Source organism: Dioszegia hungarica (genome assembly GCF_025882075.1).
Source record: "Dioszegia hungarica strain PDD-24b-2 chromosome Unknown MKK02contig_2, whole genome shotgun sequence".
Lineage (NCBI taxonomy): Eukaryota > Fungi > Basidiomycota > Tremellomycetes > Tremellales > Bulleribasidiaceae > Dioszegia > Dioszegia hungarica.
Genome location: NW_026515766.1, coordinates 1,913,152 through 1,935,063, shown reverse-complemented (window position 1 = coordinate 1,935,063; position 21,912 = coordinate 1,913,152). Strand labels below are relative to the sequence as shown.

At 57.5% G+C, this 21,912-nt stretch overlaps 8 protein-coding genes across 8 annotated transcripts; 3 read left to right on the top strand and 5 right to left on the bottom strand.

Annotated features, from left to right (window-relative positions):
- Positions 1–187: 187 nt before the first annotated feature.
- On the bottom strand, positions 188–1,948 carry MKK02DRAFT_40159 (glyceraldehyde-3-phosphate dehydrogenase; the record flags this gene model as incomplete). Its single annotated transcript, XM_053090982.1, has 7 exons — positions 188–258; positions 321–656; positions 716–808; positions 866–1,001; positions 1,045–1,532; positions 1,584–1,649; positions 1,843–1,948. The coding sequence occupies 7 exons, from the start codon at positions 1,946–1,948 to the stop codon at positions 188–190; spliced, it is 1,296 nt and encodes a 431-aa protein (XP_052949609.1).
- Positions 1,949–2,540: 592 nt separating this feature from the next.
- On the top strand, positions 2,541–5,260 carry MKK02DRAFT_40158 (uncharacterized protein; the record flags this gene model as incomplete). Its single annotated transcript, XM_053090981.1, has 15 exons — positions 2,541–2,576; positions 2,633–2,653; positions 2,758–2,838; positions 2,900–2,958; positions 3,010–3,259; positions 3,303–3,501; positions 3,548–3,770; positions 3,815–3,964; positions 4,012–4,223; positions 4,280–4,311; positions 4,358–4,436; positions 4,510–4,555; positions 4,592–4,732; positions 4,790–4,919; positions 4,958–5,260. The coding sequence occupies 15 exons, from the start codon at positions 2,541–2,543 to the stop codon at positions 5,258–5,260; spliced, it is 1,962 nt and encodes a 653-aa protein (XP_052949608.1).
- A 484-nt stretch (positions 5,261–5,744) lies between these two features.
- On the top strand, positions 5,745–7,566 carry MKK02DRAFT_19241 (putative zinc-finger protein zpr1; the record flags this gene model as incomplete). The annotated part of the gene is made up of 4 exons (XM_053086063.1): positions 5,745–5,933; positions 5,983–6,103; positions 6,153–6,907; positions 6,952–7,566. The coding sequence occupies 4 exons, from the start codon at positions 5,745–5,747 to the stop codon at positions 7,564–7,566; spliced, it is 1,680 nt and encodes a 559-aa protein (XP_052949607.1).
- Positions 7,567–7,675: 109 nt separating this feature from the next.
- Positions 7,676–9,347, bottom strand: MKK02DRAFT_18736 (uncharacterized protein; the record flags this gene model as incomplete). Its single annotated transcript, XM_053086001.1, has 3 exons — positions 7,676–7,996; positions 8,041–8,108; positions 8,156–9,347. 3 exons carry the CDS (start codon positions 9,345–9,347, stop codon positions 7,676–7,678), a joined length of 1,581 nt encoding a protein of 526 aa, XP_052949606.1.
- Positions 9,348–10,200: 853 nt separating this feature from the next.
- MKK02DRAFT_40155 (uncharacterized protein) lies at positions 10,201–11,317 on the bottom strand (the record flags this gene model as incomplete). The annotated part of the gene is made up of 2 exons (XM_053090980.1): positions 10,201–11,243; positions 11,296–11,317. 2 exons carry the CDS (start codon positions 11,315–11,317, stop codon positions 10,201–10,203), a joined length of 1,065 nt encoding a protein of 354 aa, XP_052949605.1.
- Positions 11,318–12,038: 721 nt separating this feature from the next.
- MKK02DRAFT_29798 (uncharacterized protein) lies at positions 12,039–13,188 on the bottom strand (the record flags this gene model as incomplete). Its single annotated transcript, XM_053087909.1, has 6 exons — positions 12,039–12,238; positions 12,285–12,376; positions 12,424–12,591; positions 12,637–12,869; positions 12,972–13,065; positions 13,133–13,188. 6 exons carry the CDS (start codon positions 13,186–13,188, stop codon positions 12,039–12,041), a joined length of 843 nt encoding a protein of 280 aa, XP_052949604.1.
- Positions 13,189–15,026: 1,838 nt separating this feature from the next.
- On the bottom strand, positions 15,027–17,235 carry MKK02DRAFT_40153 (uncharacterized protein; the record flags this gene model as incomplete). Its single annotated transcript, XM_053090979.1, has 11 exons — positions 15,027–15,184; positions 15,242–15,476; positions 15,544–15,730; positions 15,775–15,819; positions 15,883–15,932; positions 15,982–16,033; positions 16,083–16,164; positions 16,245–16,689; positions 16,737–16,874; positions 16,920–17,070; positions 17,126–17,235. 11 exons carry the CDS (start codon positions 17,233–17,235, stop codon positions 15,027–15,029), a joined length of 1,653 nt encoding a protein of 550 aa, XP_052949603.1.
- Positions 17,236–18,224: 989 nt separating this feature from the next.
- On the top strand, positions 18,225–21,848 carry MKK02DRAFT_29796 (uncharacterized protein; the record flags this gene model as incomplete). Its single annotated transcript, XM_053087908.1, has 5 exons — positions 18,225–19,015; positions 19,066–20,811; positions 20,862–21,238; positions 21,296–21,403; positions 21,457–21,848. The coding sequence occupies 5 exons, from the start codon at positions 18,225–18,227 to the stop codon at positions 21,846–21,848; spliced, it is 3,414 nt and encodes a 1,137-aa protein (XP_052949602.1).
- Positions 21,849–21,912: the final 64 nt, after the last annotated feature.

Sequence of the window (21,912 nt, the reverse complement as noted above, 5' to 3'; positions counted from 1 at the left end):
ACATTGGCGACTTACCAAGCTCCGTGTCCCAGCAGGGACCGGTTGCTGCAGCTGGACACCAGCTGGGCTCTGCTCCGCTACTTCCAACAGGAAGCCGATCGGTTTCTGGCAATCAAGTCATACATCAAACAGAAGTCTATGATACATACAGCCACCTGACCCAAGAACCAGCACGCCAGCCCGAAATTTATGGAGACTCCTCCCGCTCTGCCCGGTGCTCGTACTCGTACCGATTCATATAGACCACCAAATCACACACTGCTCCGTCAGCATCATTCCCCATCTTCTCACACCCCAGAAATACGAGGAAAGGTACTCACTACGCGTAGAGAACCCATACTCATTATCATACCAGCTCACAATCTTCACCGTCGTCGGGTTGAGAATACAGCAGGCGTCCACATCGATCACGGACGAGTAGGTACTGCCGAGGAAATCGCTCGAGACGAGCTGTTCGTCCGATATGCCCAGAACGCCGGCGAGAGGGGGTACGCTGGGCGTCTGGAGGCGCGCTTGGCCCGAGAAGAGGGATGGGGGCAGTGCGGCGGCGCGCCGGAAGGGCAGGAGGAGCTCTTCTTTCGAGGAGACGGGGGTGGAGAGGGTGACGGTGAGGTCGACGAGGGAGACGTTTGTCACGGGGACGCGGATGGAGATGCCTGATGGATCAACCGACTGTGCGCGGATTGAGGAAGGAGAGGAGGGGAGCAGGACGTACCGTGGAATTTGCCAGCTAGTTCGGGGAGAACTTTGACTACTGCTTGAGCAGCACCGGTGGAGGCGGGGATGATGTTGCCCATTGCAGAACGGCCTGACCCATCAGCTCTGAGGATCTGAGGGTCGTCGGACGGTAGGATAGCGAGCTTACCTGAACGCATGTCCTTAGAGCTGAACCCATCGAGGACCTTCTGACTGCTCGTGCTGGCGTGCACGGTCGTCATCATGCCTGTCTCAATACCGAAGGAGCGGTGTAGGACCATAGCGATAGGAGCGAGGCAGTTGGTCTACCACGTCAGCTTCAAATGTCTGAGAGAACGAATGACGTACAGTGCAGCTCGCATTCGAGATGATATCCTCCATCCCCATATTCGCCTTCAAATACAGCGCCGAGTGATTCACCCCATAAACCACATTCAAGCAGTCCTTGCTCGGCGCACTGATAATCACCTTCTTGGCCCCTCCCGCCTTGATATGCACGCCGGCCGACTCGCGCGTCAACATCTTGCCCGTGCTCTCCATGACGTACTCGACGCCCGCGCTCGCCCAGTCGACCTTGGACGCGTCGCGCTGCGAGAAGAGGTGGATCACCCGGCCCTTGTAGAGGAACCCGGAGGGTTTGGGGTTGTTGGGTGTGGAAGGCAAGAGACCGGGGTGGTCGGGCGGGCAAGGGAGGAGGTTGCGCGCTTCGGGGCAGGGACCGTGTGTCGAGTCGTAGAGGATGGCGGTGAGGAGGTGCTCGATCGAGTGGGCGGTGTGATTTACAGCGCGGATCTCGAGGTCGGGGCGCGTGAGGGCAAGGCGGAAGACGGCACGGCCTGGATGTCAGATGGAGAAGACGTTATGCAGAGCAGGCCCGCTGAGCTTACCGATACGACCGAAGCCGTTGATACCGACAGCCGGGATGGGGGTGGAAGGGGAGACAGCGATAGGCACTGGCTTTATCAGCTGTGAAAGCGTCTTAACGATCAGACGGTAAACGTACTATTGGCAGCTAGTGTGGGGGTGTATGAGTGTAGGGAGGCAGTCAGTATATAGAGTAGGAAGTCAGCAAGAGACGGGGAAGAGAGGGCCTTACTCGAAGAGGTCGACATTATATACATCCTGACCGGAGGTCATCGGACGTACCGTCCATCCCTCCGCCCTCCCCGCATCGGCTCTGCTCGCTTCTATGCCGCCCGACGGTGCGGGGCAAGAAGGGCGAGTGCGGGGTCGGAGATGAGGGGAAGTTCATGGAGATGGAATGAGTAAATCCGAAAGGTCTCCGCTGCGCGCTGGTGCCTGAGTGCTGAGCTGTGGAGATCGGGGTTATCCGGATCTAGTGCCGAAAGCGTCCGCTGAAGTTGGCGCATCATGCATCATGAGGCAGCTAGTGAAGCCGCATGGTGTGTGATTGTTGTACATATAGTGAAGCAGACAGCTTGTAGGAGGCAGAAGATCGTATGGGCGTATAGTCATGCATAGGCTGAGCTACACTGAATCACGCTTACCTTAGAGCCAGCCCCGCACGAAGTCTTCGGCTGCGTCGCGCCGGGTCTCTGCACAACTTGAGCTGCTCTGGAAGAACAGCGGTCCAGGTCCCCGTACAATCTGAGATGTATTCAAGCCCAGAGTGGACGTCTGCCTAGACCTCTGGCCTGATAGCGCTGTCTGCTTGCTACACCGTGCAGTCCGATGGCTCAACCCCACCCCACCCCACTTTCGGCCCATCCGGCGATCTCCGATGCTCTGGACACTCGCTGCCCGCCTTCTTCTTCCCTTCCCGCGCTGGGTGTTGCGGCTTCGCACTGCCTCACTACACGCTGCACTTTGCCCGAAGGTCCCACATGTCAGCTCCTAAGCAGCGGAGAGCCTGTGTCGCAGTAAGCTGCTACCTTCTCCGACTGTCTCGGCCAAGGGGCTCAGCTGACCGAGCCAGTGTAGGGCGAACAAGCGGACAGTGAGTTGCGGCTCTTAGCTATAATTGTGTGTGCATCAGCTGACGCTGCAGTGCGGTGCGCACGGCTAGACCTGTACTGTAGCTATACCTACACTGACGTACAGTCGCTCAAGATGTATCAAAGCCCGATTCTTACCCGTGTCAGGCTTGTGTCCGGAGAGGTGGGGCAGATGACTGTGTCGCCGGTGAGTCTTGCGGGCAATCCTAATTCAGAAACTGGGCTTACCATTGGAAGCTCCACTTAAGAGGAATACGATTGAGGCTCGACTCAGTCTAGGCCCTGGTCCTAGCGCAGGCGCTTCTGCGTGAGTCTACCGCCTACATTGTCACAGCCCGAGAATTAGCTGATCGAGCAGCGGAGCATCGGTAGGCGGTACCGCTACCCTCCCACATCCAGATGCCTCTATGGCAGCCCGGAGCCAGCTACAAGCGGAGGCGTATACCGTACCTGGTCCATGTGACGCAGGGCCTGCGTTCCCTACGAGCTTGCCGACAGCAGCACTAGTACAGGATGGCGGCGCCCCTGCGAATGCGCAAAGCATGAGCGACATCCTGGAGCGGTTTGGCGAGATAGCGCCCCTCTTCCGACAAGTCATGATATTTTCAGTGAGTAGACCTGAGCAATTCTGTCAGCCCAGCTGATGGACAGCAATACCGTCAATGGTATCAAACCGCCGAGATCATCGACCTACCTCTATCAGCCGTCGATCACGCCATTTCCGCCATCGCCAACCTGCACTCGTCGGGACCCAGACATACGCCCGAGCGTAGTGTACAGAGTGCGCTGCAAGAGATCAGCGGGATGCTAGACCGAGGGGAGGTATCTCAAGCCGGTGATGTTATCCTAGGTACGTCTCGCGTCTTCCCTGCTTTGGGCTCCAGCTCATTTACCAGCTCTCTCGCTCTTGCTCTACTACCACCTACATCAGGGCGTATGGCTACAGAACTGCCGCCTCTCGAGCGAAGCCATGGGTTTCTGTAATTCAGCTGGGCTGCACCTCGATCCGGGACGAATGCCACCGGGGCACGGATACGCGACTGGTCCGGTAGAGCTGCAGGGCCTGTACACGCACCCGGGAAGGCTGTTCTGGGGGCTGTATATCCTCTACATCCAAGTGTGAGTTCCACTTACCCTACGGCGTCCTCGGCTGACGAGCGTAGAGTTAGCTGTTCCACGCCTTTCAGTCTCAGTATGATCAAGATAGACGACATCTCGCTGCCTCTGCCTCAGCCTGTCGATCGTCCAAGCGGGACGACACCGAGCAAGCATGCCTGGTCTGATGACTTATATTCAAACCATGAGGGGTCCGAGTGAGTCGATCATTTGTTACACAGGGTAGTAGCTAATGCTGTATTAGCTGGTTCGGCATATACGTCAAAGCGGCTCTACTTTTGGGGAGGACGCAGGAAATGGTACGACGAGCGGTGTCCCGCGCTGGGGTCGGATCGGCATTTGCCAAGGGAGTGGTGGAGGGGCTCGAGTCGGACCTGATGGCTTTCCAGCTTACATGGCACACATATGATGTCTCTGACGCATACTCAGAGCAGGAACAGAATGTGAGGCGTATGAGTGAGTAACTCCCCCCTTATCCTGATGCTTCGCTGGACTGAAGCTGATTGTCTTAGCGATTCGGGCAATGATAGCTATGTGTCATTTGGTGCGAGTGCTCTCTTCAGCGGTCAGAGTTCGGCTGACTTCTCCAGCTTCCTCGAGAACCGAATGTGCAAAAGCTATACGGAGACCCCGCTCGACTTACAAATCCTTACATCAAAGCGTGCGAGGGTGAGCCACTACAGTACTTTGGTTGTGATGCGAATCGCGGTCAAGTAGGGGCAAGAGCTGACTATGTAATCAGACGTGGCGGCAGATGCTGCATCGACAGAGTTTTGGACAGACGAAGCGTGCGTAGGAAGTTGATAGCCAAGCTGACAACACAGGCTTCATCAAGTACCACCTATCGTCTTTCAGGTCTGGATGCTCGTCATCCGATCTTGCAAAGAAAACGGCACACCCGAGAGATGTCCAGGCTTCTTCAAGGCTGGTATTGATCGGCCAGCGGAGTTTGGTCGACGTTGCACGTAAGACCCATTCCTCCGTAACGACAAGAGCTAGGACTAAGCTAACGACTTCCGCAGAGCCGCACTGGAAAGAGTCGCCACCCGTGGCAATGTCCCTGCTGCGAGGTCCACTATGAACCTCACCTGGCTTTCGCTAGCCCAGCGATACCCCCGGGAGAACTGGCAGACCAAAGTCAATCTTACTGCCGTGAGTCTCACCCTCAGGCTACAGCTGATCATGTGTAGTGCTCCCAGATCGAGCATTGCCTTGGCATCTACTCGGACCAACCACTCCAGCGCAAATTTGCTGAAACGCACATCTCGAATCCGCCCGAGCTGCCTCCCATCACCGCAGCTCCCGGACCGCTATACCAGCACCAGCACACCGACTATGCGGAGGCACAAGGCTGGGAGCCTTTCGAACTGGACTTTTCGCCCATATTCTTGCCGCCTGAACTCGCTGCGACGGATCCGCCGGTAGATTACTTGGCTGGGACGTATAACTGGGACTTTGGCGGGGATGTGCTCATGACAGGTATTCAGACCTAAGGGGCTTGATGGACAGCCTGTTATGGCCGCCCCGCCTTGCATGTATGTCAATGAGAAAGATATCATTGACCAGTAACCGAGCACAGTGGCTGAGTCGACGAGGAATGAGTCGCACTGCCTTCGGGTCAGTTCTGGAGATGAAAACGGATATTGACGGCGTTATAGCTGATCGTCAAGTCCGTGTATTTCGGAATCAAATTCACCACCTCCACTTACTAAGCCAAAAAGTTGAAGATCATGATGCAGAGTTGACCTTATACCTAGTTCTCTATACTTGATCGACAGCTCATCTGTAAGTCCCTTCAGCCATGCTATCCCCTACCCCGCATGCTCTCAGTGATGATTATATGTAATTTGCGTTTGAACGGTCTCTTAGAGAATCTTGAAACCAACCATATGCCTAAATGTCTGATCCCTATCCGTCCTGTTCCAGCTCTCGACTTGTCTGAGAGACTCAGCTGACAGATCGCAGAATTGTCACACAATGTCGGAACAGAAAGAGAACCTCTTCCCCACGATGGGCGAGATCGCCACCCGCACCGACGCGTTGCGGGACGTGGAGGACAATGATGCGAGGTTGGATGAGCAGCAGGGCGCTTTGGTAGATCAGGAAGAGGGCGAAGAGCGGGGGATGCAGGAGATGGACAGTCTATGCATGAGGTGCCACGACCAGGTCAGCATTTTAGCTTGGCAGACGTGTCTGTCTGAGCTTATACGAGCAGGGGGTGACACGGCTGCTCCTGACGACAATCCCGTACTTCAAGGAAATCGTGGTCTCTTCGTTCCGGTGCGATCACTGCGGGCACAGAGACACTGAGATACAGAGTGCTGGAGAGATCCAGGGTGAGCTAGCCGGCTGAAGAGTCGTAGGAGCCATCGCTGATCTGCGCAGAGAAGGGAGTCACCTACACTGTCCACCTCCGGAATCGAGCCGACCTCGATCGTCAGATTGTCAAATCCAACTTCGCCTCGGTCCTCATTCCGGACGTTCAACTCACCATTCCCCCAGGACGAGGCCAACTCACCACCGTGGAAGGCATGATTCGGGACACTATCCGGGATCTCAACATCTCGCAGCCTGTCCGGCGGGTGATGGACCCAGATACGGCGACCAAGATCGACGAGATGCTGGCGAAGCTGCGGGAGTACATCGGGCTGGAGGAGGGCGAGGAGGATGAAGACGGAGGAGTAGGGATGGATGACGATGACGAGCCGCGGGCCAAGCGCTCGGTAGAGGAGCGGGAAAAGGCACTCGCCGAGACCCCCTTCATCCCCTTCTCGATGACCATCGAGGACATCTCCGGAAACTCCTTCTTCCAGTTCCTCGGCAGCGCCTCGGATCCCCAGTGGAATATGCGGCCATACAACCGGACATTCGACCAGAACGTCACGCTCGGCCTGGTGGCGCGTCCAGAGGAGATGTCGGATGAGAAGACGGAAGGCGGACCGGTTATTGCGGAGGACCACAAATTGCGGAGCAAGGAGGAGTTTGAATCCCGTCTGACGGGAACGGGACCGGAGAATATGGTCAAGCGGGACGATGGGACGGTCGTGCCGGACGAGGTGTTCTCGTTCCCCTCCACGTGCTCGAGTTGCGGGCACGAGCTCGAGACTTTGATGCAGCAAGTGGTCATCCCATACTTCAAAGTGAGTCCTTCTCCGCCGTGGATCTGTGCTTGGCTGAAGATTAGAATATCATCATCATGGCTACCAACTGCTACGCCTGCGGGTACAGAGATAACGAGATCAAATCCGGCGGCGCCATTTCGGACAAGGGTAAGAAGATCACCCTCAAGGTAGAGGACGAGGAAGATCTCTCCCGTGATCTTCTGAAATCCGATACCGCCGGTCTCGAGATTCCCGAGATCGACCTGGTCCTCCAGCCCGGAACGCTCGGCGGGCGGTTCACGACGCTCGAAGGTCTTCTCAACGAGATCTACAATGAGCTGTCGACCAAGGTCTTCCGAACGGGCGACTCTACCACCTCGGGCGCGGGACAAGGCGGTAAAGGAGCAGCAGCCGGGAGCGAGGACCGCAAATTCGGAGACTTCCTCTCGGGTCTGAAGGAGTGTATGGCGGCTACACGCCCATTCACCCTCATCATCGACGACCCGGTCAGCAACTCGTATCTCCAAAACTTGTTTGCGCCGGACAAGGACCCCAATATGGAGATTGAGGAGTATGAGCGGACGTTTGAGCAGAATGAGGATCTGGGATTCAACGATATGGTGCTCGAGGGGTATGAGCAGGGGGAGGCTGATGCGGCGGCGAAGGCGGCAGAGGACAAGGAAGCGATTGCAGAGTAGAGAAGAAGTAGAAAGATAGTCTTGTATATTCGCTAACCCAGTCTTCACCATGTATCTACCATTGCATCTTCCGTCTACAGAACCGAAAATCAAAGATCTAGATCCCCAACTATAGCTTCCACCCAGCGACAGTCATCACCGCCGCCATGGTGACCTTTGCAATACTGATAATCTGGCTCAGATCATACCCCTCGCGCTGGCTCGTGTCGCCCGAGTTGTGATACATTGGGTCCGCGATACCGCCGTTCCGCTCAAAGACGGCAGTAGCGGGGAAACCGAAGGAGAGGAAGGATTGGTGGTCCGAACAGCAAGCGGGGGTGGTACCGAGGACCAGCTCGGGCGAGTACAGCTGGGAGAGTTTGTGCAGAAGGGCGGAGGCCTCGGGTGTCTCGATGCTCTCGGGCAGACCGAGCTGGAGGGGTTCTCCCGGCTGTCTGTTAGTACATAGCGCGTGTGTTGGGAGGGCGAACATACTACGTGATAGCCCAGCATGTCTGCTTGGATCTGAAGGAGGACAGTCGCATTTTCCTTCTTCAGCCGTTCTGCTCATCAGCTCTGCCATTGCCCCGATCGTCCTGCTAAGACTCACCCGCAAAGTAGTGACTCCCGTACAAGCCCTGCTCCTCCCCAGCGTGCCAAGCCAGCGTGACCTTCTTGTCAAACTTGACCCCCATCTTTCCGAACGCTCGGGCAATCTGCAAAAGGTGCCCACTTCCAGACCCATCATCGTCTCCACCTGGCGCCCTTGTGAGGCCGAACGAGCCGCGCGAGTCGTAGTGCGCCGACAGAATGACGTTGTCGGTCGAATTGTGCGTGGATGGGTAGGTGCAGAGTACGTTTGGGGCGAATCCGTCCAGGAAGTGATCGTATTTGCACGTCGCACCTGACTCTTCCCCGATCTCTGAAAGGGTCAGCAGTGATGGGACCATGAGATGAGTGATAGACTTGCCCTTGATATACTTGGCGGCCTTGAGAGCGCCCTCAGTGAAGCTGTGCCTGCTCTCGATCCCGCTCGGACCCTCCCCGGTCAACCACCTGATATCCCTCCTGAGCTGATCTGCGTCCAGCCCTTCGTTGAGCGCCTTGTCCAGCGCCGAATCAAACTTGAGCCCCGAAGTGATGTTGGCCAGGTGCTCGGCAAGGTGCTTTGGCACTGGCTCCCATGCGCTGTCTCCGGCCGAGGCGGCGTAGGGCTTCTGGGGGAGAGCGACCGGGACGAGGTGCCTGGGCAGCAGGGTGTCGAGGATGGGCACGTACTCGGCAGGTACGCTGAGGAGGAGGGAGTGCGCGCTGGCATGTAGCATCCTTAGCGTCTTGGGGGACGAGGCTGTAAAGTGCGATTGGTGCGGCTCCGATTGGCGTTTGATGAGTGTCGTCTCGGCCGCTTTGACCGAAATGGACGAGAACCAGTTGGCCATGCTCCCGGCCTCGCCGTCCGTAGCGAGGAGTTCCGGTGCGACTCCAGCTTGACCGACCCATACCACCCTCCCCTCCCCAATCTCCGCCTTGTCAAGAGATACGAGCGAGCCCTCGCTCAACGCGTCCAGCGCGTGCGCGCTACCCAGGCATTCCGCCGAAGGAAGGTAGATAAACTCCCTCTGCGCCGCAGTCGAGCCGTACGCCCCATAGTAGCTCGACTTGAGACACTCGTCCGATCCCGCCGCGGGCGCCTGGGAGGTGATGAGGATAGATTGGACGCTATCTTGCCGGTTGATGATAAGCGCGTTGCTGCCGACGGCCGCGGAGGCAGCGACCGCGCCGAGCAGTGCTGTTCCGAGCATCGTCCTGGATTTTCCTTGCGTATGTGTCGGTCAGATGATATGAGATCGACGGGGAACTGTGTCTGAGCAGTATAGTAGCTCCTCGATGGCGATGATACGATGCGATGACGGAGAGGTGAGACCCGGCTGACTCTGGCTCTTCCTGCTCCAGCCGGCTATATCCGCGTACCAGGATGTCTCATCTGCCCATCATCCTCCCGGTTTCAACCCAAAAGGTATTCAGATCCACAGCGCAGAGGTGCGGGCATCGATCGGAAGCGCGATCAGTGGCGAGAGCTGATGGAAGCAGAGAGGTTTACGATGAGATTCACTATCGCTGTCAGTCAAACGTCAGGACCGTCGAGGTCCAAGGTTCCACCACCCAAGGCTCCGTCCAAGACACCATTTGCACCTCCTCTGGCGAAGCCTGTGTCTTCGCCACTTCCTGGACCTATCAGACGATCGGTCGCTGCGCTACCATCAAAGTCGAACGCTGCGGCAAGCGCGGTAGATCAGGCAGCTGCGCTTGGGAAGAGCCAGAGTGCCAAAACTTTGGCCGACTCGTATCGATGTAAGCTACTTCACCTACTGGGATGGATCGTCCACATAGCTTACGCGCCAGCACTGAATCCAAATACGAGAATACTCTTCGGCGTGGTGCTTGGCGTGGTAGGGATGGCGGGGCTGTATTGGGACCGCTGGATAGCTCCAGAGGAATCTAGGGAAGGAGACAAGCCACTCGTCGGGGTCCGCGTCGTCGACAGGGAGAGATGAGGGATGCAGCCACAACTGAAACTGATTGTTGAAAGTACGGCCAATACATACTGACCCTAGCAACTCATCATCCCAGTACCAGTACCGGCATGAACTACATCTATATTCGACCTCCCCATTTGCTCTTCTTCTCCGCCGCTGGCTGGTAGTAGCTCGGTAACCACGCCCCCTGTCGACTTTCCGTCGCGGTGTCCGCCTCTTCCCATCCCCTTCCTATCTCAGGTTCGGGATATCGCTCACTCTCAGAGCGAGACGCATGCGAGCCCGATCCGCTCCTATCTGACCGCCCGGAACGCCCACCGCCGGCGCCAGTGCCGGTCCCGCCCCCTACCAGAGGGACTGGTTTTCTATACGATCTCTCACTACCACTCCCACTCCTTCTTTGCCCCGGCGTCTCGGCGATATATGGCTCATGCGGAGACGCAGCACCAACGGAGCGGTAGTTGGAATACGGGGAGGGGATGGGGTAGGCGGGGTGCGCGGAGGCGGATGTGGAGGCGGTAGGGAGTGGCGGGCGGGGCAGGGTGCTGAGACCCATCTTTGCCAGCCCCTGCTCGTACGTGATGAGCATAACGCTGGAACCTGCACTTGTCCGCCGGTCCGAGATCATTTGTGGGCTGATCATCTGCTGATCTGATGGTGTATCGGGAATAGGGATAGTTCTAGCCGCTGTTGGCCGTGCCAGCGGACGTGGCGAAACGCTCGAGGGCGATTTCTCATATTTCCGCAATTTGGACCCCGAGGTAAGATTGGGGATAGAGTCGGGCGTACCGAGGATGTACTCGTCGGAAGAAGGGGAGAGGGCGGTACTGGGCTGGAGGAGGTACTGATTACTGGGGTTGCGGCGATGTGAGGGGTGTGGAGGTGGCTGAACGAGGGGGACTATGGGGGTATGATATGAATGTGGGGATTTGCGGGTGGAGGATCCGGCGGAGCTAGATGCGGACGCGGAGGCGAGGGCGCGGTCTGTGAGTTGGATGGGCTGCTTGGCTCCAGAGCGTGTGGAGGTTGCGCCGGACCGACGGGACCCAGAGCGGGATGTGGGTGGTGGCCGCGGATGGTATCTGCGGTATATCCATATGGAGCCGACGGTGAGGAGGATGAGGAAGGCCGTCCCGCCAGCTGCTATCGCGGCTATCACTACTGGAAGATGTGAGCTGAGGTCGGCAGTCGGTCCGAGGGAGAGGGAGCTTACTTGGCTCGAAGACAAAGCCCATATCTCGCCTTATGATGCCTTAATTGATAGATGTCATGGATGGGGAGGCGCTCAATTCACTGCCTGCAGTCCTCTGGGCTTGGCTCGAGGCCAATTATGGCGGGATCGGAGGAGGATATAGGTCAAGCGGGATGGTTCCCGGTATTAAGCACAGCTTAATACAGCTTCAAATTACACCTCAACACATAGGTGGCTGAGAGATGGTTGACTGAGTATAGCTATTCGTGTAGAGGAGAAAGCAACGACCCAGCGGACCACCGCCTCCTCCTTTCCCCGTCCAGCTGCTCCCCTGACTCGTCAGGGCTCTCCTATCAGCCTGTACTGCCCCAGCATACCAGCCGAGCGAGATCGGGACGATCAAAGGAAGGCTCCTTGGTCCCGTTGGCACCTCCGACGACAAAGGAGTGGGCTTGAAACTTGCCTTGAGGGCTATTAGCATCGATTGATGATTAGCGGGTGGTAGGGGCGCTATCAGCTTAGCCTGCCCGATGTGTGAGGCATGGATCACGATCCCTTTGGGTGGTTTCAGCGGATAGAAACCTAGCTTGCTCAGCCCCAAGGTGAGTTTCAGATGTCAGGGTATGGATTAGGGCTAGATTGTGAAAGCAACATAGCTACAGATGCATACGAGTGTCCTTCTTGTCTAAGTTATCGTTGATCCTCCTCCACTCTCAGTCTAGCTCAGCTCTCTATCACTTGAAGAAACCCCATGTCTAGGTTATTTACATGACGGCAAGACCACCGACGGCGATACCGCCAACAATCGAAAGTGCGGCGGCAACAGCAGGGAAGGAGATGGCGGTGTTCGCGGTCATGAAACCAGCGGCGCGGGATGACGAGGCGGCAGCGCTCGAGCTGGCGGCACCAGATGCGCCGGTGCCGGAAGCAGCGGGAGCGGAAGACGAGACACCGGTCACCATGCCTGGCGGATCAGCTTTGCATTGCACCGTGGCAACAGGATAACTTACGGCCAAAGTTGCTGCCACACTGGGACTGGATGGCGGACGCAGCGGGGAGGGTGGTGATGGTGGCGTTAGCAGCAATGGCCTGCTGGTAGAAACTGCCTATCAGCGAAAGGCCGGGATAATGCCTAACGGGGCAACTTACCCGCTGACGCAGCCAGTGCAGAGCTGGCCACCAGAGAGGGACTGGCTGAGACCGGCAATCCCGGCCGAGCCACCGCTAAGCAGCGACGAGACGGTGGAGAAGGAGACGTCCTGGCCGGTGGCGTTCTGGACGGCGGTCAAGGTGTCGGTGAGACAGAAGTTGTTGGTGCTGATTCGTTAGTCTGCTTGCGGACCACCATGGGGGAAGACGTACGTGGTGTTCTTGGAGCAAGCGGCGGTGATGAAGTATGGGTATGACTGGAGAACAGATCCCACAGTCTGGATGATGGTGGCAGCCTGTCCACCGCCCGAGGCGTCCGAAGCGCACGCAGACTGGATGGTGCTGTTGGCGCTGGTGAGGGTGGCGTTGGAGCACCGGGGGGTGCTGGACGCGCAGAGCGAGTTGAGGTAGTTGTTGAGCGGGGTAATCACTGATCCCGAGGTGGACTGCATATTAGCTTGATCCTGAAGGCATCATGACTGAGAGGAGCATTCAAGCGAGGGCTGCGTATCCAGCGGGACCGAATTTGAGCTAGAAATAAGACCCACAGAGAAGACCGAAAGGATCTGAGTGAGCTGGAGACACTGTCCCAGATCACCGAAAGCGAGGAGCCCAACTTGGGTGGTGCACCCAGACGAAAGGCTACCATGTCAGCATAAACTCCAAGACGACCACCAAAAAGCTGTGCGATCGGGCAGAACCGGCTCACCCCTGGGCAGAAGCAACAGCGGCGGCAGCAGCGACGGAGAGGAGCTGGAACTTCATTTTGGACAAGATAAGGTATTGATTGAGAGGAAGATAGGAGCTGGAGATGGGTGTATAGTAGTGAAGGAGAAGAAGGGAGTTGATAAAGGGCTGCTGAAAAGTGATTTTGCGTCGTCGACTTGGTGGTCTGGGTGGATGTCTCAAACATGCCGTAAAGCGATGTCATCGGTCTTTGCCTGAACTGCGCGTTCTCTGCTTTGAGCTGCGCTGGGCCAACTGCCGCCGGAAGTGAGATGCATGTGGCTGGGCGGTGCAAGAGACCCAAAAGACCGATGAGAGATTTGGGGTTCGCCCAGTGTACCATATTCACTGGCTACTAAAGATCCCGCAGTGCGCCCTCTATTTACGCAGCACGCTTATCCCTGCTGATCCAGGCTGATCCCCTCCTGACCGCCTGGCCAGTCCGAACGGGGGCGTGTGCCGCGCTTACGCCTGACAATGGGTGCTAATGGGCAGTGGTCGCCTGCTGAACCTGCGCCCTTGAGAGCAATTCTTGAGCTCACCAAGCTTGTCCCGCCGGTCATGATGCCGCCTGACGCTCGTCTCTGTAATTTGACTCCATACTAAGGGTCTCGAGGAGAACATCAGCAGCTCGGTCCGATAATAACCTGTAGGAAGGCGAGATCACGCTCGCCAAGCACGGGCTGCAGCTACGGAGCGGCAAAAGGTCATTGCGAGACCATATGACCTACCGAGAGCCTGGACAGCCTCTACACGTAGCGTCGTAGCCACAGGTCCACGTACATCGCTATCAACTGTCTGAAGCGTATCACCTCCTCTACTGCCAGCGCCACGCAAACATCAACTCGATGCAGTGCCTGTTGTACTGGTTCTTCCTGCCTGCTTCGCAGGTTTGTCAGGTTTTTCCACCTTTGCGCCGGGAGAGGGATCGTTCAGTTTCTTGCGCTTGTCCGACCACCAACATCCCACGCAGCTCAACGAGATCAAGACAGTGACGCCGATGAGCGCGTACAATATGGGAAGGCCAACTCTCTTCAGCTCAGACCCGGCTGCGACGTCAGCGAGTCCAGACCAGTGCGTATGAGGAGAGCAGGCCCAAGGACAGGGCAGCGGCCAATGGCGAGGAACGGACGGATGAAAAAATGGAGAATGCTTGAATAGATAAAGTTGAGAAGCGCGAGCACTCACCCTGATCAGGAGTCATAGTCTCCTCGCGCCTGAAGTGAGGGTGATCAATGATCATTTCGTCCCCGGCGATCTGTTTTAGGCTCAACCAAGCCTCTCGCTGGTCGGATTCGGCGAAGAGGCTTACGCTGAGCCTAGATCTCTTTCTGTATCTGAGAGCGCGCGCGTGTAGTACTGTGGCAGAAAGCAGATGTACAAGAGGTGGCCGAGGAGAGCAATGACCGTTGTCTGGGCCGAGGAGGCGCCCTGACTTGTGCTGACGGCTGATATCAGTGGGGAGGTCAGACATCAATGGACCCCACCAGTCCCTTCTGCAGCGAGTTTAAGGGATAGCGGACCAACCCCTGAGCCCCGTAATGTCAAAGGTATGTGTCAAGCTTGACGCAAGGGACTGCAGGTTTCGCACCGCGGTACCGGCACGCAAGGTATAGACTCTGAAGGGATCAGCGGGGCTCAACATCAAAGGTATCGGAGCTCGAGGCACGCATCGCTTGCGGCTTGAGGGGATGGAAGGCATGCAGCTGTCACAGAGGAACAAGCGATATCATCGAGCTGCAAAATCTCAGTCAGTGTCAAGCAACAATAGAAAATCAGGCATGGCGGCTGAATGATCCATGCGTTTACAGTCGGGTGGCAGCTGCGAGTACTGTGGCAAGAAGGTATCTCTTTCGTACATGTAGCTATATACAACGTTAGGTGACTGCACAATGGAGCCGCAGAACCCAATCTCCTTCCCGCCCCGGCGATTGGACCCTCCTCACTCGAAGGCTCAGACCATGCTTCAGCTCGTGGTGCTTGTCCCGCCGCTTGTTGAGCTGCTTGACGATCGTCTCGGCAGTCTGTCTCCATACTGTACCCATCAGTCGAGATCTCTCTTTGTGGAAACAGCTTAGTAGCCCGTACTCACCCTCGCCAAACCCTTCTTGTCCTCTATCGGGGTGATACCGGAACACGACCTTCCTAAACGCGCTATTTGACACTTTCGGGAGGGCGACCGGCTCGACCTCCTTCTTTGCCTTCTTTCGGGCGGGTGGGACGATAGGCGCCGCGCTATCAGGGAAGAGGCCGTCGGGTAGCTTGCTGCCGCCTTCGTATGCCGGGGTACAGTCCGAGCCGGATGGCGTGGCGAGCGGGGGACACTCCTTCCACACCCACAGGGCAGATAAGCCAGCGCTCCGCCATTGTCCCGATCCGAAAGGGATAGCTTACCTGGATGAACTCCTTCAAATTGCCCGTGTGCTCCTCGATCGGCTTGAGGTGCTGGGACAGCTTGTTCCCGATCGCCTCGCGGATGTTGACCCATCGCGCTTCGTTCGCCTCGGCTTCGGCCTTTTGCTCGCTCTTGAGTGCGTTCTGGGCCTCTTTGAACCAGGGACCGGTGATGCCGACGTTGTTGCTGACATGTCAGCTGGTGCCCATTGAGGAAGCGGCATAGCTCACTGTACTGCGGCGAGCTGGATGGCCCGGCGATACAAAATCTCGGCACTGCGGCCGTCAGCCTGACATCCGGGCGCACTCCCCGACGGTTCAAGGCTGAGTGTGACTCACCTGCCAGCCCGACGAAGGACCTTCGCCAAGGTAGAAGCGATGCGGACGAGCTATGACGAGGTTAGTAGTCCACCCTGTGTCTGATGTTCAAGGACTTACTGCCTCTCCCTCGAGGTTCCAGTCGCAATCGGCTGCAATGATTGCCGCATTGCTAGAGAATGAGCATGGTATTACGACTTGGTTAGTATGGCAGGACCCACCGGAAGTGGGATTGAGCATCCTCCACGCCCTCCACGATATTGGCCGGGTCGTCCAGCAACGCAGCATTGAAGGTTTTGATACCTGTTTCGTCAGCTCAGCTTCCAAGGACGCATCCAAAGCCGCGCAAGAACTGATCTAGATCAAATCTGCTCTCGCTTCACATTTCGTGATGTACGCCCTACAGTCCGCCGCAGCCTCCGCGATCCGCCCAAAGACATACTCGTACCCATTCTCACGATCCGCAGCGTGAACCAGCTTGTTCAGCGTCTCCATCCACTTGCCCGCTCGCCGATCACTTCGCTCGTTGATGACCTGCTCGTACTCCCGCTCGAGATCCTCCGCCATCGCGATGGCCGACTCGTGGGCGAGCAGAGCTTGTCGGGCGTACTTGTACTGCTTTAGATCCCAACATTGGATAGCCCGCTGGCTGGCGAGCTGAATGAGAGATTCGTATGCGTCCAAGCGGAGAAGGCGGCGAAGCGCTTTCATGGCTGGTCGGAGGGGACGGAAGGCGGTAAGCGCGTCGATGTAGGATTTGGTGAAGCGTTCGCGGACGGCGAGCGAGAGGGCTGTGTTGCGTCGCATGTCGCTCATGTCGAGGTGGAACTGAGCGTCAGCACAAGTACCAATGAATGAGGAGGTAGCAATCCTACCTTGACGAAAAACTCGTCCACCTTCTCTCCCTCGTCCACATCATCAGACCAAGCGAGGAGAATGTCAAAGAGCCATTCAAAAGTCAGGCGCGTTCGCTCGGCCTCTCGATTGTCTGCAAAGCTCGACAGGTCTTGCCACTGCCCTGTTAGGCAAGCCCAGGATAGGCGAGATTTAGGACGTACCATGATCTTGGCGAGAGCATCGCGGACCTGACACTTCCTCCACTCGTCTTTCCCCTTCTCAGCAAGCTTGAGAGCGTCTCGGAAGCTCCATATAGCCTTCTCGAATCGCAGGGAACGGACCGACTGCGGTATGTTAGGCTTGAGGCTGTCCCTACGAGGGCATCAGCTTGTCCCCCTCTCATCCGCGCGACAGGCTTACTTATCACCAAAGGGGGAAGCATGCCTTGAGCTCGGGGAAAGCACCGCGTGCGAGGAGCTCGGGTACAAGCGAGCGAGCTATATCTTCGCCAGATTCGGGGTAGGCGTCGTTGTGCATCGTGAAGAGTGGTGATAGGTATAAGCTTCAAGATAAGTGGTGAAGTCAAGATTTCGTGAATTGGATAGCTGACGACTGGCCCCTGCGCGCGGACACGGCTGGTGGTTTCAGTTCGGACGCGACAGAGCGGCGAGCGTTCGGTTTCGGGACATTGTCACACGTGCCATTGATTCATACTAGTACCACAAATCCGCCTGCCTTCCCCTAGCCTAGATCCTATAAAACCTAGCTGAAGCTGGAGCTGGACTAGGCATAGGCCCGTGAGACAGCTTGTGGCTCGCACCTACAGGCTAGGACGCGCCTCGACGCGTCTCGCGTGCCGATGACGATGGAGATCCTGCCTAAACTCCGCATACCTCGACTCAGGCACGCACGTGTGCCGTATATCCCGGCCGGCAATGACCGCATCAGATCTTCTAATGACCAAAGATCTCCCCAAGAGGGAATTCTGGGGTAATACAAATGAGTCGGATCCGGATAAGTTAACTGTATTTACAACGTCGTCGGCTTAGCTTTGGTGAGCGACCCATGTGAGCGCATCGATAAAGAAGCTCTAGTCGGCATCACCTCTCCTGCAGCTCTAACTACTTGCACCTGGTCGACAACGCGAGCGCTTGCAGTCGACTGTACTGCGAGCCCTATATACACGCAGCGGCTGAGAGGAGGGTATACCGTCCTGTCCTGTCGCCATCAATCGCTGGCTTCGGGCAGTTCCGGGCACCGACCACCAAAGGCATCATACCTTTGAGGAGGTCAGCTATACTACAGACTCTACTGAAACGCGCCTCGATTGTGCTTTGTAAGTTCTCCTACGTGAGTGGGAAAAGAGGCTAGGTCACACGAGAATCGAGGCGCTGCAAGGCACTGCCCATGTGGACAAAAGAGCTCCTTTGGATTCCTTTCTTCCTCCTTCCTTTCAGCTCATTATTGACATCTTCAGTTCCATCATCTTCCCCGTTCACATCTCTTCACGACATCCAACTTCCACAATGGTCGATTCTCCCCCATCCTTCGAAAATATCCTGCTGGATCAGCACCGCCAGCACCGGCGGCAGACTTCGACCTCCTCGTCGAACCACAGCTCATTTTCGCACAACTTCAACGGTCACGGGCAGCCGCTGCATGACGAGCCGCCATCTATGTCTCGGCCGGCGAGCAGCGGGTCCATGCATGCCCAGTTCAACGAGGCACGGCAGCGGACCAGCTCAACGGCGTCAAGCTCGTTGAGGCATCAGCAGTTCCCGGATCTCCGGCAGGACTCGATGCCCTTTGAGGGGAGCACGCTCGAGAATACTGCTCGGAAACGAAGTGGGGCTGAGATGGAGGGATACCAGCAGCAGCAGCAGCGGCGGCAGCAGCACATGGGTGGACCCTCGGACTATCCACATCCCGGTCAACCGTACGATCCGCTCGCCATCTGGCAGAATGGCGATAATCAGTTCGGTTTCGCCGGCCTGGAAACCAACCCCGGTCAGTATCACGCCCCGTTATCGGCGGGCCAGGCGACCTATATGGACTTCTCGACGCCGGCCGGGGACTACACGTCCGGAATGCAAGGCGAAGCGCCTAGGATGGACAACTACGGCTTCAATCAAGGAGGCGGATACGGGCAGGTCGGAGGGATGGAGCAGGTCAAGGAGGAATGGATCGATGATAGGATAAGCCAAAGGGGGTCTTATGATGGCGGATTAGACGGGAATGGCTTCGGTGTGGAAGCCATGAACGGCGGAGGACAAGGGGAGGTCAAAGTGGAGGATGTGATGAAGGATCTCTTGGAATCGTACGTGCATCTACAGCTCGGGCCAGGGCGGGTTTGGCTGACGAGATCAGATTATCCCGCTCGGTATCTCGAGAGCCATCACCATCGTTCCAGGAAGCCAACTTCTTCCAGCACCAGCAGCAGCAGCAGCAGACTACGCTCTCAGCCTTCCCCGGCGACTCCTTCCCCAATATCAACCCCGGCTCTCGCTCTACCTCGCCCTTCCAAGCAAATACCGCTCCCTCCCCGTCGTATACCTCTGCCAGTATACAGCGGCCCGGGAGCAGTCCCTCGAACCCAAATTACATCGGGCAGAAACCACATTCACCACCTGCGCTCGTCATGCCATTCTCCACCAACGCGCCGTCGCCGGTATCGCTCCCACCCATCGTTACCCAGCCTTCAGCGCCCGTCGGGGATGGCGGTCAAGGTCAGGGACACGCACTCGCGAATCAAGCAGGGGCGGTCGGCGGTCTCTTACCACCTACAAACCCCGCTCTGCAGCATCTATCGGGGATGATGGGGATCAGCCCGATCGCTCCCAGTGCGGATGGACCCCAGATCTTCGTTCAGCCCAGTACGCCCATTTCTGGGCTGAAGGACGGCCGTGGCCATTTCGACGACGCGCTCCGGCGAGCGGCTCAGCAGAACCACCATCATCAGCAATCGGGGACCGATAACGGCCCACAACAGTACACTGTCCCTCTGCCAAATCGGGGCAATAGCGGTCCTACGCCTCAGCAGCAACATCAGCAGCAGCAGCGCGACCAAGCGCAGCAGCAGCAGGGAATGGACTTTGCTGGCCAGATAGCCATGCAAAACCCAACAGGGTGGGGCGATCTCGGCGGTCAACTACACGGTACTCGGCCGAGAGCAAAGTCCGACTCGTACGCGCCCTCACCGACAGGCGGGCCTAGCCAGGCGGACTTTGAGCGGCAGGCAATGGCGCAGATCATGGCTCAGGCGCAAGCGATGGGTCTGGGGTCATTTGGGCAGGACGGAGGGATGGGGCAGGATCCATCACAGGGTCAAGGACAGATGCCCATGCCTATGCCGGACAGCATGGGCGCTGGAGTGGGCGGTGCGGACTGGCGAAACAATGTCGATTCTTGGCTCACTAGTATGGGCCTCGAGTCGGACTTTACGGGTCTCGCTACCTCTTCCTCGCAGCCGCCGCCGGGTACAGTCAACCCGAACCAGCTCCCCGGGAATGATCAGGCCGAGTTCCTCCGGCAGCTGGAACAGCAACATCAGCTGTCGCAACTCCAGGCGCAACGGGTCAAGGCGAACCCCCTTTCTGTCAATACGCAGACGGCATCCAATATCTTCAAGTACGAACCTGGCGAGTTCTCGCCTACGTCCTTGGCATTCTACCAGGCGAGGGGGATGCTGCCTCCCTCCGGCCAATTCGGGTTCGGGTCGAATTCGGCACCCTTCTATAACACTTCTTTCCAGCCTCAGGACCCCCTGCACCAGCAACAGCAGCAGCAGCAGGACCCGTTCCGCCCGCCGTCAGCTCAGAGTATCTATCAGTCGGATCCACATTTCTTGGCGGCGACGCCGGAGATGATGGCTGCTGCGGGGAGACGAGTGAGCTTTGGGGATGGGAGCGAGGGCGGGCGGGCATCTCATCATGCACAGGGAGCGGGGACGCCGGGGTATGGCATGGGTTTCACGGGGAGAGCGACGAGTCCGTTTGGACCGATGGGGATGACGGGGCGAGTGAGGAGTGTGTCCCCTGGGCAGGGGCATCGGAGGGGTGCGAAATCGGAGGATCTGGGCAGGGGCGGTTGGGGGCTGGGTCATGGTGGTTCGACGTAAGCTGTCTCTCCCTCTTCTACCTCGGGGAACACAGCTGACGAGATAGGACCGAGTTCCTCAACTCCATCACCGCCAATGACGGCTCTCTCATCCCTCCTATCCGAGGAGGCGGCCGCTCTCACTCGCGCCACTCGTCCGTCTCTTCCGGCCGGTCCGCTTCCCCCGCACTCTCAGTCTCGTCGCACGGCTCATCCTTCTCCTACGCGTCCGGATCGGGACACGGACATATGGACATGCCAGACGGGATGAATCTGAACTTCTCGATGCAGGGTGGCGCGTCCGGGTCGGGCTCGGGGTCGGGGTCTGGCCAGGGTGGAGAAAGAGGGGGCAAGGCGAGATTGTCAAAGATGAAGGTGACGAGTATGGCTACCGAGGTGGCTGCTACGAGTCGACGGACGAATAGTGGGATCTTCCAGTGTCCAGGTGAGCTTTGTTGTATTCGCAGAAGTGCACGATGGGAACGACAGCTGATATATCCAGTTCCGGGCTGTGGGAGTACCTTTACGCGGCATTTCAACTTGAAGGGGCATATGCGTTCGCATAATGATGAGCGGCCGTACAAGTGCTTGTATGATGGCTGTCCAAAGGGTGAGCTTACTGACTCGCGTTGAAGTCCTTGCGAGAGGTAGCTGACTCTTCAGCCGAAGTTGGTTTCGCCCGGCAACACGACTGCAAGCGCCACATGCTCCTACACCAAGGACTCCGGCCGTTCGAATGCGAAGGCTGCCACAAGAAGTTTGCCCGTCTCGACGCCTTGACGCGACACCACAAGTCCGAACAAGGCATCGAATGCGCGATTGCGTTTCCCCTCCCCGTTAATCCGGACGGGTCGGCCATGTCTGAGAACCAGTACAAGGCGTTCAAGGCGGCTCAGGGATTGTTGCAGCCTGATTCGGCGGCGACGCCTGCGGGATCGGGGCGGGGAAAGAAGGGAAGGAAGAGGACGGCGAGTGTGGGAAGCTCGGCGGGGAGGAGTGGGGATGAGGAGGGAGGGGGGTTTGGGAGTGGGATGGAGGAGTATGATCGGATCTAGGGCGGCGGTGGGCGAGGCGGAAGGAAAGAGGGGGTGGGAGAAAGGTGAAAGATCTCAGCACTGG